Below are 18,498 nucleotides of genomic sequence, written 5' to 3'. Positions count from 1 at the left end.
GCTGTCTGGTCTCAGAGCCCCCTGGGGTTGGCCAAGCAGAGACAGAGGCTCAGGGTCCCCTTGCAAGTCCCCTCCAGCTCCAGTCCTGTTCCCTCCTTTGGGCCCCCACCTGGGAGGGGAGGAGATGAGGGCCATTCCAGGCCCTCCTTGGCCTTGATGGCTCACTGCCTCTCTCCGACAGCTTCTCCCAATCAATGATCCCTTTCCTTGTAGGCTCAGCTCAATGCCGCCTCCCCCAGGAAGCCTCCTTTGACTACCCCAAAGGCACTGTGATCACAATGACTCGGAGAATTGGTGGCCTTGGGGCTGTGCCACTCACTTGCTTCACAGACACTGCCGTGTTGGTTCTCTAGTATCTTTATTACCCATTCCCAGGAGCACCCCTGGCTTCCCAATGCAGGGGCAGACATGTCCCAGCACCATGCCGAGCATGGTGCAGAATGGATGGCAGGGAGCACTGGACTACGAGTGGCCTTGGCTGGCTCTGCTCTGGAAATCCGAGGGTCAGAGGCTGGGGGTGGAGGGACAGCCTTCCCCGGGAGGCCGTGAATACTGAGGATGGCCCTGGATCCTTCTTCCATCCTCCAGAGGACCGGGCTTGTGAGCAGTCAGACCTGAAGAGGAAGCACCCCCACCCTGGGGTCCCTTGGGTCCCAGAGAGCTCTCTTAGACCCCTGGGAACTGTGGGCTGCCGCCTCCCTGACCTTGGACTCCGATGCCAGCGGACTGCCCTCTCCTGCAGCTCAGGCTCCCGCAGAGACAGGGGCGGGCAGGAGGGAGGGCTGGTGAGGGCGAGTTTCAGGCCTAAGGCCTGGCCTGCAGCCCTCAGATGGGGTGCACAAACTGGTAGACGAGGCGCTGGGAGATGTCCGGCTTCCGGATGATGCCTTTCTTGTAATACTGGCGGATGGAGCGGCTCAGCTTGTCATAGTTCATGGCAGGCCGGTTCTTGCGGATGCCCCACAGCCGGGCCACCTGGGCGGAGTCCTCGATTTTGAAGATGCCTGGGGGGAGGGTGTGGCAGGAGGGCAAAAGACAGAAACCAACAGGTCAGACTCAGAAAGCCAAGGGGGCCAGTGTTGACTGGGAGCAAGGGTCAGACTGGGGGGCGGGGGGCAGTGGGAGCATAAGACCTCTTCCCAAGGTTGTGGTGAGAGTCAAAGACATCTGTGCAGAGTGCGTCACGGGGCCCAATAAAGTGGGAAATGCTACCTGGAGTCCCCCACCTCCTGAGTACAGGGTGAGCCTGTGTCCGTTGTTGGGTAATCTGGGGCCCTGAGGGCCTGGCCCCTGCCAGCCTCTGCTCCTGCTGTGCCGTTGGTACACCTGATCCAGAAGCCCTGCGGGGCTCTGCATTGTGCCCACGCCTCATCTATCAAGGTCATCCACACCCCCACCACTGCCCCCGCGCCAGCTGCCTTTCCGAGCAGTTCCCAAGCCTGAAAGACCTCTTTGCCAGCCTCAGACACTTAAGCTAGCACTGCCCTTTCTGGTTGGATCCATTCAGAGGATTTGGAGCCCGGCTGACCTGGGTTTGAAGCCTGGCTCTGCCATATTCTACCATTAGAAGCTGTCCCCTTAGGGCACCTGGGTGGCTCAGTGGGTTAAAGCTCTGCCTTTGGCTCAGGTCATGATCCCAGGGTCCTGGGATCGAGCCCCGCATCGGGATCTCTGCTTAGCAGGGAGCCTGCTTCCTCCTCTCTTTCTGTCTGCTTCTCTGCCTACTTGTGATCTCTGTCTGTCAGATAAATAAACAAAATCTTTAAAAAAAAAAAAAGAAGAAGAAGAAGAAGGAGCTGTCCCCTTTCTCCGTTGGTGGAGGGGGCTGTAGTGACTACCATTTTGGAGTGGTGACAGAAAGAGCTTACAGCGGAGCGTGAAGGAGCTGCCCCTTGAGAGGAACTATTACATGGCTTACAGCCCAGGTTTCCTGGGAAAAACCCAGGTCAGCATACCCCCTCCAAGAAGCCTTCCCAGATCACCCCACTCTCCCTTGATCTCCTTCCCCTGGAAGTCTATCATGGAACCATCTCCCTGAAGACCGGCTCACATTAAGTTTCAAATATACACAAGGGTTACAGCCCCTTGTGCAGGAACTTCTCTCTACCCCCCTCTAGCCCCATTCATCCTTCCCACTCAACCCAAGTCACTGCCCCTGTGAAGTTCTCCTGGACCAAGGCACAGCTGCCCCCACCACCCTGTCACAGCCCTGCCATGCTCTGTGGGCCAGCTCCTTTCACGGCTAGCTTTCCCACAACACTGCAGGTCCCTCAAGGATGGGGTGTAGCCAAATCCTCCCTAGACCATGAGGACACTAATTCTCCGTAAATGTTGCCCAGGCAAGTGTGCACAGAGGAAGTATTCAATGAGTGGTTGTCGGATGAATGGACCCAGTCCATTTTCCAGATAAGAAGACTGTGGTCCCAGTACCCCTAGCTACAGATGACAGGATGGGGACTAAAACCCAGGGTTCTTGACTCTGAATGTTTTCCAACACTCTCTCTCTCACACACACACACACATCTAGTCCTGTCCAATGAGGTAATATGTGGCCTTGAGCACTTGAAATCTGGCAAATCTGATTGAGATAGGCTGTAAGGATAAAAGACACGTGAGAGTTTGAAGACTTAGAATATCTCATTAATAATTTTATATTGATTATATGTTGAAATTTTAATAATTTATAATAGCAGATTAAATAAAAGTAGTATTAAAATTAAATTCACCTATTAAAAAAGGTTTATAATGGGATTATGGGGAAGTCTAATACGGCCTATGCGGCTCGCATGGGGTTTCTCGCTGGACCCTAGCGGTCTCCTGGGTGAAGCTAACGATGTGTTGCAGGCAAAGACTGTGTCCAAGTCCCAGCCTTAGTGTGTTCTGGGCACCGTGAGGAGCCGGTGTCCTAAATAAAACAGGGCGCCGCCAGGAGATGGGTTCGGTCGGACGTGAACGCACACAGCCCCCAGGCTAGGCCCGGATGGCCCCGTGTCTGGAGTTCAGGGCCACGGTGGGGGCCATGCGGTCCCTCTGCCCAATCCCCAGCCCTCCCCTGTGTCTGGCGCCTGGAGGCCAGCAGCGCCCACCCCGGCCCCGGTCCCCACCCAGGGCCCGGCTCACCCTTCTCCTTGTTGAGCCACCGGATGAAACGGCCGTAGCTGTGAGGCTTGAGCAGCAGCTCCTTGAGGAACTGCCACAGGTGGATTGGCTGCCCGGAGCAGGAGGAGTCCACCTCACTGTCGGTCCAGCTGTCCTCGCTGGCGGAGGCTGGGCAGCCGGGTAGGGTGACAGTGAGCGGGGACGGAAGCCGCCTGCTTCAGGGGCAGCCATCCCGCCATCCCGCCATCCCTCAAGCCCGGCCCCCAGATCTTGCCCCCCCCCCCCCGTGTCCCCCAGCTGCGGGTCCTGGCTCACCGCAGTAGTGGATGGTCCCCGGAGAAGTCCTCTCTTTCATCCAGGCCGCTGCAGGGCAGGGAGAGAAGGCTGGAGACCCAGGGCCGACTCCAAGGGTGGAGGAGGGGGCTTGGGTGGGACTGTGGGGCCATAGCAACCACCCCCTGTGGCCAAGCAAACGAGGCGTGGAGGCAGTGGGCTCCTGCCCGCATCACCACCCGGCTCTTGGCTGGCCAGGACTGCTCCTACACTTGCCTGCCCCTGGGCTGGGGTGGGACACCGGTCTCCACTGGTCATATGGGTGGGTCCCATGCCCAAGGGTGGGGGCCTTGACTCTCAGCAAGCACTGCCTCTTCCAAAGCTCATAGCTCTGTCCGGGACATCCGGTGGGATGAGAGACGATTTAAACATTAAGGGGATGGCACCCAGCCATTAGAAATAGGGCGGATGTAGAGATGCTGATGCGGGAACAAGATCCAAGATACACCGAGCGCAGAACAGTGCAATTCTTTGGAGCTATTTATGTTACAAAGGGGTGAAAACCACACGTGTATGTTTGCTCGCTGTGTGCATAGACACTCCCCAGCAAGGTGCCCAGGAAACAGGTAACTGTGTTTGCCTCTAGGGAGGGGGGCTGGGGGTCGGGAATGAACAGGAAAATTACTTTTCATGGTATTATTTTTCACTATTGTCTTTTTAAAGATTTTATTTATGTATTTATTTGGCAAAGAGAGAGGGAGAGAGCACGAGCAGGGGGAGCGGCAGACAGAGCACGAGGGAGAAGCAGGCTCCCCTCCGAGCAGGGAGCCCGATGCGGGGCTTGATCTCAGGACCCTGGGATCATGACCTGAGCCAAAGGCAGACGCTTGACTGATTGAGCCACCCAGGTGCCCCTCGCTATGGTCTTTTTAGAAATCATGCACATGTATTACCTCACTACTTGTTCAATGAGAAACAGCACAAAATAAACAAATGAACTTAAAAAAAAAATGGACAAAGAGGGACCTCATAGTACCCACGGTCCCCACCAACTATGCCATCTGTGTTCCCAGAATGAAACTCCTGCCTTCTAACTTCCCCCATGCCCTGCCCTAAGTTCTGTGGGCTTGAGCGGGGCTGGGAGGGGGTCGGGGCTGGAGAGTTCATCCAGGATCCCTGGAGGCAGTTGCCAGGGGGACTGAGATTTAGAACAGAGTCCAGACTGGGAGAGCCGCCCCAGCAGCCAATAAGCCTGGCTAGTGTCCTGGACCGACCACCCCCACCCCGGTCCCCCCACTCCGTGGCCCGGACCTGGAGCTTGGGAGGCGCTGCTCAACCAGGCCATGTCCCACCTGATTTCCAGATGTCCAGATGGGCGTGGAGCACGTCGCCACCCAGAGGGGAGCGCTGGCGGAACTGCTCCTCCGACATGGCGCACAGCTCCTTGCCGCCCAGCTCCTGGAATGCCTTGCCCACGGGCGGCAGCCGGTACTGGTGCTCTGTCCACAGGAGCCACTTCTGCACGTTGCCAGGGCTCCAGTCTACGGGGTCTAGGCAAGAGACACTCCCTCAGTTCCACGGGCGGTCGGAGGGCACCACCTGCATCTCGTGGGGTGCCCCTGGGAACTGGAAGCAGCTTGGGGCCAGGACCAGAGGCTCCGGGGGTGAGAACAGGCCAGGCCAGACAGGCCTGTGGAGGGGGCACCTGAGAAGAGAGGGAAGCGGGAGGGAGCAGCCAGGGTCCTAAAAACAAACTTGGCTCAGGGCAGGGTAGCCTGGGGCCTCTGCACCCCCCACCTCACCAGGACCTCAAGTCTTCCCGACCCCTCCAGGCCCTCCATGGGGCCTTTCAGGAAGCCCCAGTCCTGGAGGGGAGAGTGACATTAGTGACATTAAACCAGACACCTGAGTTTGTCTCCCAGCTGCCTCTTGCCTTCCCCAAACCCTTCAAGGAACCAGAAGAACAAACAAACAAACAAACAAACAAACGCAACCTGTGCTGCGTTTTACAGATGAGGAAACGGAGGAACAGAGAGTACTAGCCCCTTGTCCAACACCCAGCAAAGGGCTGGGTACATAGCTGCTCAGTGCGTCTGCACTGAATGAATAAATGGCAGGGCATCGAGCCATCGGGGGGTAGCTATAGGCCTCAGAGGCCAGGAAGAGAATCACTGGTTAGGTCCTGGACGTCCCCCTGGGGACGTCCCCCTGCTGAGCCCGGCAGGACACATGGGGGGAGGCCAGGCTGCTGGGCGTGGTCCCAATGGGGCCTCCAAGTGCACACTGTGGTCTAAGCTGGTGTTTCAGCTAGGTGACCTGCAGGCTGGGCTACCCTCACTTAATAAACTCGTTTTCCCTCCAGGGTCAAAGCAATTTGTTTCTGTCCCCATTGTTCAGAGGGCAGGCCCCTCCTCAGCCCAGTGTGGGAGAGGAGGCACCATGGGAAAACCTCCAGCAGTGGGGACCGGCAGGGGCATTGGGTAACTGGAGGACGGGGGTAGGGCAGGAGCTGCCTGGGGCGGGGGGCAGGGGCACACCAGCTGGGATGGTCAGGGGGGACACGCGGGTCCAGGATGACTCTGAGGAGGAAGGGCTGGGCCTGAGGGATGCCTGAAAGCAGCTGAGACTGCGATGCTCAAAGGCCAGGACCTAGCACCCAAGGAGATGGGTCAGGTCTGCCCCAAGCTGGAGGGATGGTGCAGGAACAGGAGGCTGGGGGCCCACAGCATCAGTGCCATAACCACACTTCCCAGCCCGCGACAGGTACACAGGTGCTGTGTTCCTAGTGCCCCTTCCTCATCAGAGCCCTCATGATGACCAGACCAGGGACACACTTCTCTCCGTATCTCTGATCCGTTTCCCTCTCTGTAATGTCAGCTTCCTGAATAAGGTCCTTGTGTGGTGTTCACCACTTAATCCACCCTCCCTCACCATGCTAGAACAGGGCCTGGCATGTTAAGAAACTACTGTTTATCGAGCATCTACTATGTGCAAGGTGCCATCCTAGGACCTGGGGAGGTAGCCATGAACACAACAAAGGAAATCCCTGCCCTTAGGGTGTGTACATTCCAGCGGGGGAGACAGACAGCAAATACGGTCAATCAATAAAATACACAGGGTATCAGTACATGCAACGGGAGAGAGAAAGCAGGGAGGAGGAATCAGGTGGTGTATGGACAATAAATTCAACAGAACCATCAGGAAAAGCCTCCTCAAAACAGTGCCATTTGAGTCTAGATCTGAAGGAGGCAAGGGGTGAGCCAAGTAAATATTTGGGGGAACAGTGTTTTAGATCGAGAGACCAGAAGATGCAAAGGTCCTGAGGTATGAATGTCATGGGAGCAGTGAAGAGCCGGTGTGGCTGGAGCCGAGTAAATGAGGAGAACGTGGAGAGGAGTCCAAGAGGAGGTGGTGGGCCAGGTGGTGTAGAGTTCAGGTTCACTGCCTCCGGTAGTCGGGGCACAGAGAGGGTCGGAACCTCCCCCAGGCACCCAGCTGCTCTAGGCTATGGGCCACCCGTAGGTGCAGAATCACCAGCACCACTGGGGCTGCTGATGCTGGGCAGGGGGAGGTGGTGGTGGCCAGAGCGCCGCAGACAGTACCCTTGCCAACCCCCACACCCTCGTGACCTCCGTCTGACTTGTGCCCAACCTCCCAGAGGTGGCCCGCGGGAGGCCTCACCGGCAGCGATGTTGAGCAGCTTGCAGGCCGTCTCGATGTCCTTGAGCACCTCGCCCACCACCATGGACTGCACCTGCTCCAGGGAGTGCTCCTCCAGCGTCAGCCCTCCCGGTGCCAAGTCCAGGCTGCCCCCAGCGGCTTGGCTGTCGATGACCGGGCACTGCTCAGGCTCCTCGGACGGCTCCTCCCGCGTGCTGGCGCCGGGACCCTTGGCGGCCCAGCCACTGTCCTCAGAGTACAGCATGTCGAAGTAGGAGAGGTAGAAGGCGGACAGGCCCTGCTCAGGCGTGGCCGGCGGGCTGGGGCTCCAGTCCCGTCTCTCGGGCCCCGCCGCCCCTGCAGCCGCCTTTTCCAGGCCTGTCCGCAGCACAGTGTCGGGGGGCAGCAGGAGGCGGCTAGGGGACACGCTGCTCAGGCCGGGACTGGCGCTGCCCATGCCGCCGTCGCTTGGGCCGGTGGCTGTGTCTACGGAAAGAAGAGAGGATGGGGAATCAGGTTCTGGCTGCTTCCCCATCTCCCCAGGGGGCCACTAAGCTGGTTACGGGGATGAGGGGCTCAATGGGCAGTGGCTGGGCCAGGGAGAGAGCTGTGGCTTCCAGGTCATTGGGCAGTTAGGACAGGGCTGGGCAGATAGGCTTGTGGCTGAGAAAGACAGTGAGGTATAAATGGACAGCTCCCTCACTCCCCAAGGAAGCCAGGGTGGCTGAAAGCAGCAAATCCTTACCAACGTGGCACGCTTAAAACAACCTTCCTAGATTCTTGACCTCACTGAAGCCTCACCATTGAAGGCATGATTAGCCCCATTTGGCAGGTGAGCAAACTGAGGCCTGCACAAGGAATCTTTAATGTCCGGGCCTCTGTCCCTGGACCAGCCCATGCCCAGAGCCCAGTCCACTGCCTTGGAGAGAAAGTTCCTTCTGAGATCTAACCTCAATCTTTCCTGCTATAGCAGAGCTTGTTTTCTTTTATCTTTCCCTTAAAGAGGGTGGGGAAGGGAGAAAATCACCATCACCTTCATCTCTAGGTGAAGGAAGGAAGAAAGGAGCAAGTGAGGGGTGTGATGGGGTAGAATCCCCTCACAGTCAGGGAGGAAGACTCCCCATTCCCCCCACCCCAGGGCCATCTGGGGGGTGTGAATGAATTTCCAGGTGAACAGCACCACACCCACTCAGGACTGGGTTTCTGGCCCCCACCCCACCTCATCCTCCCAGAGATGCTGCCCTAGCCCCTCCCAGCTCCCAGGGCTCTCTCGTTTCCTCTTGCCCAGCACAGAGGTGGGGGTGGTGGGGAGGGGGTTTGCTGGTGTGGGAACAGAGCAGTGGGGGTGGGGAGGATGGACAAGATCTGGGCCTGGTGAGAAGACCCATGCTCTAGTTCCCCAGCGGGGGAGGCCCCCAGCGACTCACACACTGCCTCCTTCTACTGCCCCAAGGCCCCCCAGGGGTGTGCCCCTGGTCTCAACACACAGCTAGAGGGCTCTTTTCCCATCAGTCATGCAGTCCGCTTTGCCTCTATGCCCTTTCTCTCTGAACCCCATATTGGAGCTGGCAGCTTGGGGAAGTCAGATGTACACACACCAAGACAGCCAGGTTTCTGGGATGTTCCTGTGATCTGTGCGCCTGGGACTCAAGAATAAGTCCCCGTGGAAGATTATCAACATATATGCGCCCTCAGTAAAATCAGCACGGACAAAAAGAACAGAAAAACACATTAAGGCCGAGTTAACGTGTGTTCGTGTTCAGAAAGCAGTGTTTCTCACAGTGGGGTGCCTGGACCAGCAGCGACAGCACCCCCTGGGAACTTGGCAAAAATGCAGATTCTCAGGCCTGCCCCAGAGCTACTGAATCAGAAGCTGGGGGAAGCCCAGCAATGCATTTCAACAGGCCTTGGGGGGTGATTCTATACTTGTTCACATTTGAGAATTGCTGCTTTAAAGGCCTCTGGCCAGTAAGAGGGAGAGACTTTAATCAAATGACTGGTAAGCTCTCCGGGGGGCATTTTTTGCGCCACGCTGGGACTGGGAGGGAGGTTCCCTGCCCATCATGAGTCACGCTGTGGGATTGACCCGCTTAGCCTTGGTGTTCATTTGCCCTAAAGAGCCCAGTTGGGAAGACGTTTCTGGCATCTCTAGGGCTGCTGCTAGCCCATTCCACGCCTTCAAATATCTCAGCACAGGGTGAACTTTCTCTCTGGATAGCAGTTGGGTGACTAGAGCCCAAGTGGGATTTCAACTCCCTCTTCTCCCCTCCCTTGTGCAGTGCCCAACCTTCCCAACTGTACATGGCAACCGTGTAGTTTCCTGTGGCAGAGAGAATGCCAGCAAGAAAGAAGGGTGTTCCCTTTGATTTTGACTCTCCCTTTCAAGGGCTCCTTTAAGTGACAAGGAAGGAAAGGTCAGGGTGGGGTGGGGTGAGCAGGGAAGGAGGAGGACTGGGGTTGCGGGGGACAGAGGGCAGGCCTGGAATCATTTCAAGGCCTTCTGTGCAAACACACATGTGTGCTGTGGGCCCAACATTATTTATCTAGGCAGGGCCCACAGCCTGCTCTGCTCCTGGGTCCCCACCCTGGCCTGCGCCCACGCCCTCCCCCCAGGAGGCCCCACCCCTGGAGAGCCCCTCTCAGCCCCCCACCCCTCCCTCATCACCCCCACCTGCCTCCCGCCCCATCCACGTCCCCAGAGCTCCCATGCCTGCCACGTTAGGACAGTCTCTGCCAGCACCCTGGGCCATATGCCAGGAAGACGGGAGCTTTTCCAAGAAGCAAGAGAACACGCTTCTCTCATGGCGCTCCTGTTTGCTTGGCTGCAGCCACAGGTAGGATGGGAGGCAGCTGCTGGGTTTCGGGGCACCATGGCCTGAGGGGTCAGTGAGGATGAATGGGCAGGGTGGGAGGCAGCAGTCACTTGGTAAGGACATGATGACATGGCCCTGACATGTTGAGTGAGCGCTCTTGTATCCATCCCTCCCTGGAGAGAGGCAGCCTGGGCCCTCTTCTCATTCCTAGTCTGTGGATAGGGAAGTGAAGGTGCACAGACCTAAGGGATTTGCATCCAGGTCTCAGGACTCCCGGCCCAGGGCTCCTTCATAGCAAAGAATTCCCACTTCCTCCCCACCCCACATTCCAGCTCCCCCCTCACCTTTCACCTAAATGCCAAGGAACCTGCTCCCAACCAAGGCTTGGTCCCAGCTCCCAACACCTCCCTGGTGAAAAATAAGTTGAAAATTAACCATGTGGTGGGAGGAAAGATCTGACTGTCCACAGCTGGGGAGGTGGTGGGGAAAGCTCTGACCCCGGCAGCCCAGATATGGGGGGACCTTGGTTTATTGGTCAGGGAGCTGGGGGTTTGGGTGCCCAGCCTACCACACTCTCTCCTCCAGGCTCCGGGGCCAGACTCAGGAGGGCACCGCCTATGCCCTGAGCATGCCCATTATCCCCCTTACTGCCCATAACCCTGAGGGACATGGGCTCGAGAGCCCCAGGTTATAGATGAGGACAGAGAGGCTCAGAGATCTTAGGCAGCTTGCTTGAAGTCCCCAGCTGACCCCATGCAGGCTCTGCTCATTGTGCCACATTCTCTCTGAGGCTTCTGCTCTGGCTAGTCCATTTTCCCAGAGTCCTGCCCACTTTCTGATTGGGCCACTTGATCCTCCATTCCTACCTCCCCTCAGCTCAATCCACCCCACTGTCAAGCTCATTTTCCTTCAACATTCCTCAGTGGGCACCCCTGTGCTCAAGAAACTTCCATGGCTCCCTGTGGCCAGCCTTGCACCATTCTAGTGACTGGTACCCACCTCTGAGCCAACCTCCTACCCAGCCCAGATTATCAGAGTTGGAAGGGACCATACATTATGTGATCGTTTTGTAGATCACATATGGGGAAGGGATTCTTTTGTTGGTAAGAGGCAGGGTCTGGATCAGAACCAGGGATTGATCAACATGGTGACCATATCCAGGTTCTAATGATAATGACATTTCTCCCCTGGTCCCCTCTCCCCTGTGCTGTGGGCACAACATGGCTATTTTCTCTTGTGCTGCCATCCCCCTGCCCAAAATGCCCCTTCCCTCTCATCACAACTCAGCGCCAAGTCCTCCTCCCCCATGAAGCCCCCCGCAACAGGTTCCTCCTCTGACTTCCCAGCTCTCCCCAACTGCGCCCTGCAATTCAGCCATGATTATGTTCTCAGGTGATTGTTCGCCCAAGAAGACACGCACACATGTGCATTGGGAAAAATGACACTCAGAGAGTGGCAAGGATGTGCCCACCATCACGGCAGAGCTAGGACCAAACTGAGGGCCTGCTGACCCTCAGGCCATGGCTCCATAGGACTAGGGCCCTGGGACAAACCCTGTGTTTGATCCACATCCTTAGGACGGTAGGCCCGGCCCTCCTACCAGCCTCTGCCAGGCCCGAGGTAATGTCCGTCTCCTGAGTGATGCCTCCAGCTCCCAAACCTCGAGCTGATCTTTTCTGGATTAAACCACATGTCTGGATTAAGGCTCAGCATGTCCTGGCTCCCTTCTGCCCCAGAGGCTCTGGCTCAGACTCCAGACAAAGAAAGTTTGGTAACAGCTGGTAGAGGCCAAGGCCCAGATTCAGGGAGCAGCGGCCAGAGGGATTAGCCCCTTCTCTCAGCACCTCCCACTCCCTCAGGAAGAGAGATCAAGGAGAGAGGGCAGAGGGACCCAGAGTTAGAGATTTGTAGCAGCTGTCTCCTGCCACTGCCTGGTCTGTGGTCTGTGTCTCCTCCGCCCGAGCCCGTCTCCTACACCCTGTTCCATCCAGGTTCCCAGATCTCACCCCGGCTAGGGACTGTGGGTGGGACAAATGTTCTCGAACCCCTACCTCAATCCCGAGACCCGACTTCTGACTACCCAGACCCCAGGACCCTGGCTGCAGACCCCAGTGAGGGAGCATCAAGGAGAGTGGGCGGGGCAGAGGGGTGACCAGTGTCTGCCACTGAGCTGAGGTGGCCTTTCTCCACCATGGGGGGAGACCCACTCAGGCTTCCCCACTGCTGCCCATTGTCCTGGCCGTCAGTCTCTCTCTCTTTCCAGGCAAGGGCTTCCTTTAACGGGAGAGCCAGGGGACTCTGCGGGGTGTGACTAGGGCCTGGCCAGAAGCCGTGCAGAGTGGGCCAGGGCACGCAGGCCAGCCCCCCAGTCGGCTGGTCAGCACCTTGGAGAGAAGCCGGGACTGCCCAGGCCACAGGGAGTCCACAGCCATTGCCCACAAGCCACAACCCACAAGTTGCCTGAGCAACGTGTTTGGATTCTCTGAATCTTCCCTGAGTCTGGACCCAGCCTCTCCCCTCTACCTTCTCACTCTTTTGCTCCTCCTCCTATCCCCCACACTCCTCCCTCCCTTGCCCTTTGAAATTGCTCTTCAAACAAGTTGGGCCCAAGAAAAGGACCCAGCCTCCTCCTTACTGACCACCCACTGTTCGGAGTCCCCCCTTCTCTGCACAGGACAGGCTTTCTTCCTACCCAGGAAGGTGTCCCAGGCTTGCCACCTCCAGGCAGACCCAGCTTTCCTCCAGCACCCCAAGGGTAGGAAGAAGGGAGGTGGGTCCCTGGAGGGCGGCCAGAGGGGGAGAACTTGCCTATCTTGGGCTTGGCGTGAGAGCAGGGAAGGCAGGTTTCTTCTAGGCCTCCTGGCTTTCTCCCACCTCCTCAGATCCCAGACTCACGCAAGCCACAGGCCTCACTTTCCCAGGAGCCCTCCTCTCTGGAAGGTTGAGGAGCCAGTCAGTGGCCCAGGAGGTGTGTGTGGAGAATTGGGAGTAGGGGTGAGGCTCTAGGAATCGGGGACCACTGGCGTCCAGACACACAGCCTCATTGACATCGCTTGTGACCCTTTCTGAGACAAGGCGAAGGCCAACTAAGTAAGCTGCTTCGTGGGGCTCTCACAGCCCCCCTGTGGGGCAGTCACTATTTCTCCCATCTGACAGATATGGGCACCGTGGTGACTGAGTACTTCTCTTTCTGCACTTGGTGCTGGGACTTGGCAGCTCCCAGCCCCAAGGGTCTCCCCAGCTGCCTACACCTGTCACTTCTGCTGAGGCCGCCCACTGACCCAGTCCCTTAGAAAGCAGCTCTGGGTGGCATGGAGGGCTGCAGCCTGGAGGGGCAGGAACCCAGCTCTGCCCCAAGTTCTCCCCTGTATTTGCGTTTGCTCATAAGGGGGAGGGGGTGTGGCCTCAGCGTCTGGAGATGCGGTCCCATCAGGCTCTGCTCATGCTGTGTGTGAGGCCCTGGGCAGTGCCTGGGGCCCTCTTCAGTTCTCCAAAGTTGTCTCTCAGGGCTTTTCTGACCCAGACACTGTCCAGATTCTACAATCCTATGCCCCCATCTTGCTCCTCAGCCTGGCTTGGAAGGAGGATGGTGGAGAAACAGAGGTGGACCCCAACTTGTGGCAGACATTTGTGCGGAATAAGGGTATAGCTGTGCCCCCCCCCCACACACCCTCCCTCCTCTGAGAGACTTGGGCCCACCTTCCGATCAGGCTGTCTCCCAGACCACACGCCAGGTGGGGTCTCACCCCAGCAGCATCCCCTGCCCACTTCACACAGCCACCCGAGACCCCAGCCCAGACAAATCCAGGGCTTGGAGTCACCGATGCTGGGGTGGTCGGTCAGGCCACAGCCCCAGTTTCCAGCTAGGTCAAGTTCAAGTCTTGCTTGACTTTCAGGGCTTTACAGAAACTGCAAATCACTTCTCCATTCAACCCCTCATCGAGCACATGCCTGGTGTAAATAAAGTTCATGTCCCAGCACCCATCAAGCTCCTTTGTCCTCGCTTGGGGTCCCCACGCTCCTGCCTCGGCTGGACAGCCCTAGCCAGCTGGGTCCCTGGAGGTGTGAGAACACAGGGTTGCACCCGGCTTCTGCCATGACACTGTGGTTCATCCTCGCAGCCTCCTTGTCAGTGACACGGGGACTCAAAGACGACTGTGTCTCTGGGGTTTGGCAGGACAGACTTTGCAATCTCCCAGAGGTGTGTGAACACATTTGTTCCCCTCCTCTCTCATCTCATGTGCTTCGGAAGCTGCCCCCAGGCCAGGCACAGCGCTGGAAAGGCAGCTTTCGGGTTGGGAAATCCATAAAATCTTGACAGGGCTGAGGGAGAAAATGTGCCTTCAGCCCTAATCACGGGGCCAGGGAGCACACCTTGGGCCTTGGAAGGCGGGGTTCAGGACAAAGGGAAAGCACTCCAACACTGCAGAAAACAATCAAAGTCCAGAATGAGCTGCCTGAGAGGTTAAGAACAGACATTGCTTCAAAAAGAGGTTTAAGGGTGCCTGGGTGGCTCAGTTGGTTAAGCGTTTGCCTTCAGCTCGGGTCATGATCCTGGAGTCCCAGGATGGAGTCCTGCATCCGGTTCCCTGCTCAGCAGGGAGTCTGCTTCTCCCTTTGACACTCCCCTCCTCATGCTCTCTCTGTCTCTCAAGTAAATAAACAGAAATCTTAAAAAATAAGAAGGGGGTTTAAATGGGCGGGGAATTAGGGGGTTATTGGGACCCACCCTCATCTGTGGGTGTCAGCAGGGACACATTGCCCTCCTGTCCTAGAGCCTGAGAAGGGGATGTGAGAGTCCAAGGCGGGAAGATCTTGCTGCCCAGGAGCAAAGAGACCCACTAGTCCCAGGTGCTGAGACCCTAACTGGGCAGTCACCCCCAGTCCCCTCTCCTGAATTCCAGAGCTGGAGGGAGAAGGCAGGGCTCCCCAGTTCTGGTGGCGGCCAGAGAGACCTCACTGTCCCTCACTAAGGTCCTGGGTAGGCTCTGGTCTGTCTGGTTCCCAGCAGTCACGCTCAGGTCCCTGGCAGGGAAGGAGAGGTCAGGAGGGACAAGGAGGCTCACCCTCCCCACCTCCCTCGCACCCCCCGCCCCTGTCTGGAGGCCCCACCCAGCTGCTGAAAGGTGGGAGAGGAGAATCTGGCAGGGGGCACCTCCTGAGCAGGGAGCAGGTAAACGAGGCAAGGGAAGGCGCCCAGCATTAAATGTCAGGAAGAGCCCAGGGCAACTCGGCTTGTGCAAAGTTTGCTTTGGGAAGAGTTGTTCTACCTGACAGGCTGCTCACTTGGCTGGGGGTGCAGGTGGGGCAAAGAATGGGATGGGGACAGTGGGGCAGGGTGAGGGTCCCAGACCAGTTTTGAATCCCGCCTCCTTGCTCTCTAGCTCAGGGACTGGGGTAAATGACTTGGCTTCCTTGGAGTCTCAGTGATCCTGCCTGTTAAATGGGCTGTCAAGAGCTTGCTTTAAGATGTTATGAAGATTAAGGGCAAAGTGGATGAAAATTCCTTGTGAATTGAGATGGGCTGAACATTCAGGAAGGTGGCACCTGAGAGCAGGTGAGGGGATGGGGCAGGAAGAGGGGAGGGAAAGGTAGTGGGGTGAGGAATGAGGGGAACAAAGGAAGAAGGTGATGGCAGGTGGAGTCTGGGGAAGAGTGGAGGTTGGCCAGAAAGGGGGGCCCTCTGGGCCTTACCTGAGGTCATCCTGCTCTCTAGCCCAGTCCAGGGCAGCTGTGGGCCTCACTCATCCTTCCCTGGCCTCTAGGAGGAGCCAGAGCCAGGAGATAGTCTAGGGGACAAGGCTGGGAAAACACCTGTCTTAGAGCACTGGCAAATCCAGCAGGCTGTCCTGCCTCCACCAACGCCTACACAGCCTGCAAAACCCTTGCCTAAACTTCTCATTACACAGACAAGCAGCTACAAGTATGGGGAGGACAAATGACTGGCCCAAGGTCATCCATGGTGGTCCTTAAAACCATCCCTTCTTGCCCAATCCACCCAGAGTGTCTTTGTCCCTAGGTCCGTCTGAAATGATATACCCAGGTTACACTCAAGCTGCACCACGTCATTTAAGCACAAAATGTGGATTGAACTCTTTCAGGGCTATTAACTTTACATCTGCAATGACCGCAGCAGTAAAAAGTGGCTTCTCCTATTTTTTGTTCCTTTCCTTTTTTTTTTTTTTTTTTTTTTTTAAGATTTTATCTATTTGAGAGAGAGAGAGAACACGAGCAGAGGGAGAAGCAGACTACCCACTGAGCAGGGAGTCTGAAGCTGGGCTTTATTGAAGAACCTCAGGATCATGACTTGAGCTGAAGGCAGATGCTTAACCAACTGAGCCACCCAGGCATCCTTTCCTGTTTTTTTTTCTGCTTATTGCCAGCATCGCAATTTCGGATCATCAATTGAGCACCTACTGAGTACCAACCCTATTCCCGCAGGTTGGTGGACAGAGGAGCTCCATCTCATTCAGAGAGGCCTTGTGACAATCAAATGACATCACACTTTATATTTTATATAATTGCCTATATTTATATAATTATATCTTATCACACCTTATCAGTATAATCAGTATTCTCTAACAGGTAACTCACAGTACACAAGTCTAGCAGGGACTGAATTCTCACCTCTGGGTACCCTCATGGTGCCTGGAGCAGAGGAAATGACTGTCATTTCTCAAAGGAGAGAGTGGCTTCAACGTCCCTCCCCCCCCCCCCGCCCCCTCCCCTACCCTAAGCATCTCCTCCCCACTTCAACCTCCTCAGGGGGGCCCTGAGGCTGTCTCTCTCCCCACATTTCTGTGAGTCGGGGGTGATGAGACCCCAGGCCAGGAGTCCTTGGCTCTGGCCCCACCCCTAGCTGGGCTGAGCCATCTCCTCCCCATCCCATCCTCCAGCTGAGGCCGGGGGCAGCCTGATGCCTGTTTGCTTTGTTACTCAGCAGAGCAGCTGGTACTGGGGAGATGCGGCTTTATTGGGGGTTGCTGTGAAGCTGTTTATTGGGGAGGTGAGGCCTGGTCCCAGCCTTGGCCAAGGAAAAGGAGAAAGGCCATTGCTGTCATACAGGGGACAGGGCCCTTGAGACCTGTGGCCTGGGTATGGGCCGCTGGGTGGGTGAGGGGATCCGGGGCTTGCTCCATGGCCCTGCGCACTCCCCAACACGCACCCCGAGATAGATGCCCGTGCACGTGTTAGCGCACACCCCCCCAAAACACACCCCTTGTCCGGCCTCAGGGGAGCCCCCAAACATCCAGACCCTTCAGCCTTCCACCCTGTCATCACCACCAGCACGGCCCTCTCTCCCCACAGGAGGCATCTGGTGAATCTGAGAAAGGAGTGTCTTCAAGGGCATCGCATTTCTTTCCTAGCGCACCCAGACTGGGGCTCCTGGGCTATTGGCTCCCCTGGGTGCTTGAACCTGGGTGCTTTGCCTGGCAGCCCCCCAGACCACCAGGGTCCTAGGCCCATCATTGCCCTGCCCCAACCCCTGGGCTCTGGGCCTGGCCCCCCTGCTCCAACTTAGAGCCTGGTCCTGAGCCTTGGGGCTTCAGCAAGCCCCTGCCCACTGTGGCCGGGCCCCTGGTAGACCCTTCCCTTCGCAGAGCAGCGGCGGCCGGTGGAGCAGAAAGGTTGCCTGTGTTTTACTAGCCAGGCAGAACTGGCTATGTCTTGGGGGCCAAGGCTCTGCCCCTGGAGAGTGGCCTCCCTTCAGGCTGTGCGGACTGGGCTCAAGGTATGGCCTTGGGGGCTCCCACGGGCTCATTGGTCCGCCCAGGGAGGCAGATGAGCCGCCTTTGCAGGGGCTGGGGCTTCTGAGGGTGAAGGACTGGGATCACAGGACCAACAATACCCAGGGATCACTTCTGAGTTCGCAGTTCATGCCAAGTCCTGCCCCCTGTCACCCACCTCCCCACAGCTGGGAGGGACAAACCCCCACACCCAGGCGCTCTGGGTTTCCATCAGACTCACCTGTTAGCTGCCTCGTGCCCAGGGAGTCGTCCGCCGCAGCACCCACCTCGGGGAGCCAGGAGAAGGTGTCGGTAGTGCGGGCCACTGCTGGGTCTCAGCCAGGCATTTGGGGGACCAGTGGGGCCGGGGACCAGTGGGGCTGGAGGCAGAGGTGGGTACTTGGGTGGGCCGCTGGGGGCCTGGCGCCCTCTGAGATCTCAGGGCCCTGTGCCCTGTAGGGAGTCCTCTGCCCCCAGCCCAGGACCACCTGTTGGCACGGTGGCAAGACCTAGCCCGAGGGGCTTACATGGAGGCTGTGGTGGGCTCAGGGGGCCAGGTCTGCAGGGCGGTGTGGACACGGGCACAGTGCAGGAATGTGCTGGGAGGAAGTCAAGCAGCCGTGAGATGAAGAGTTGGCCAGGCCTGATTTCCCATTATAAGTAATCCTTCCTTATTTACCTGAACAAATACGCTCCCTGCTTACCTCAGACCACAGGCGGGCTCCTGGTTAACCCTTGCAGGCCTCCCTCTTCTCGACGGGAGATCCACCTGCTGGCAGCTAGAAAACCCATTCATTCATTCAGTCATTCATTTATTCATTCGCTTACTCACCCGTGTTTGTTAGCTGATGCATAGCTACCAAGTTTACACACCAAGTATGTGTAAGGCACAGGGGAGACATCTAGAGGGACGTGGGACGGGACAC

The 18,498-nt window shown here is 57.4% G+C and overlaps 1 protein-coding gene across 2 annotated transcripts; it reads right to left on the bottom strand.

Moving 5' to 3' along the window:
• Positions 1 to 318: 318 nt before the first annotated feature.
• SPDEF (SAM pointed domain containing ETS transcription factor) lies at positions 319 to 18,217 on the bottom strand. 2 transcript variants are annotated; one of them, XM_046006467.1, is made up of 7 exons: positions 17,814 to 18,217; positions 10,190 to 10,253; positions 7,054 to 7,518; positions 4,725 to 4,922; positions 3,415 to 3,462; positions 3,121 to 3,267; positions 319 to 1,004 (listed from the first exon to the last, which is right to left on the bottom strand). In XM_046006467.1, the coding sequence occupies exons 3-7, from the start codon at positions 7,487 to 7,489 to the stop codon at positions 826 to 828; spliced, it is 1,008 nt and encodes a 335-aa protein (XP_045862423.1). In that variant the 5' UTR covers positions 7,490 to 7,518; positions 10,190 to 10,253; positions 17,814 to 18,217; the 3' UTR covers positions 319 to 825. The 2 variants fall into 2 exon arrangements, with proteins under 2 accessions (XP_045862423.1, XP_045862420.1); XM_046006464.1 differs by lacking the exon at positions 10,190 to 10,253 and having other exon boundaries at positions 320 to 1,004; positions 17,814 to 18,216.
• Positions 18,218 to 18,498: the final 281 nt, after the last annotated feature.

Source organism: Meles meles, chromosome 5 (assembly GCF_922984935.1).
Source record: "Meles meles chromosome 5, mMelMel3.1 paternal haplotype, whole genome shotgun sequence".
NCBI classification, from domain to species: Eukaryota; Metazoa; Chordata; class Mammalia; order Carnivora; family Mustelidae; genus Meles; species Meles meles.
The sequence above is the reverse complement of the archived record's forward strand: the minus strand, read 5'-3'. Positions and strand labels throughout refer to the sequence as shown.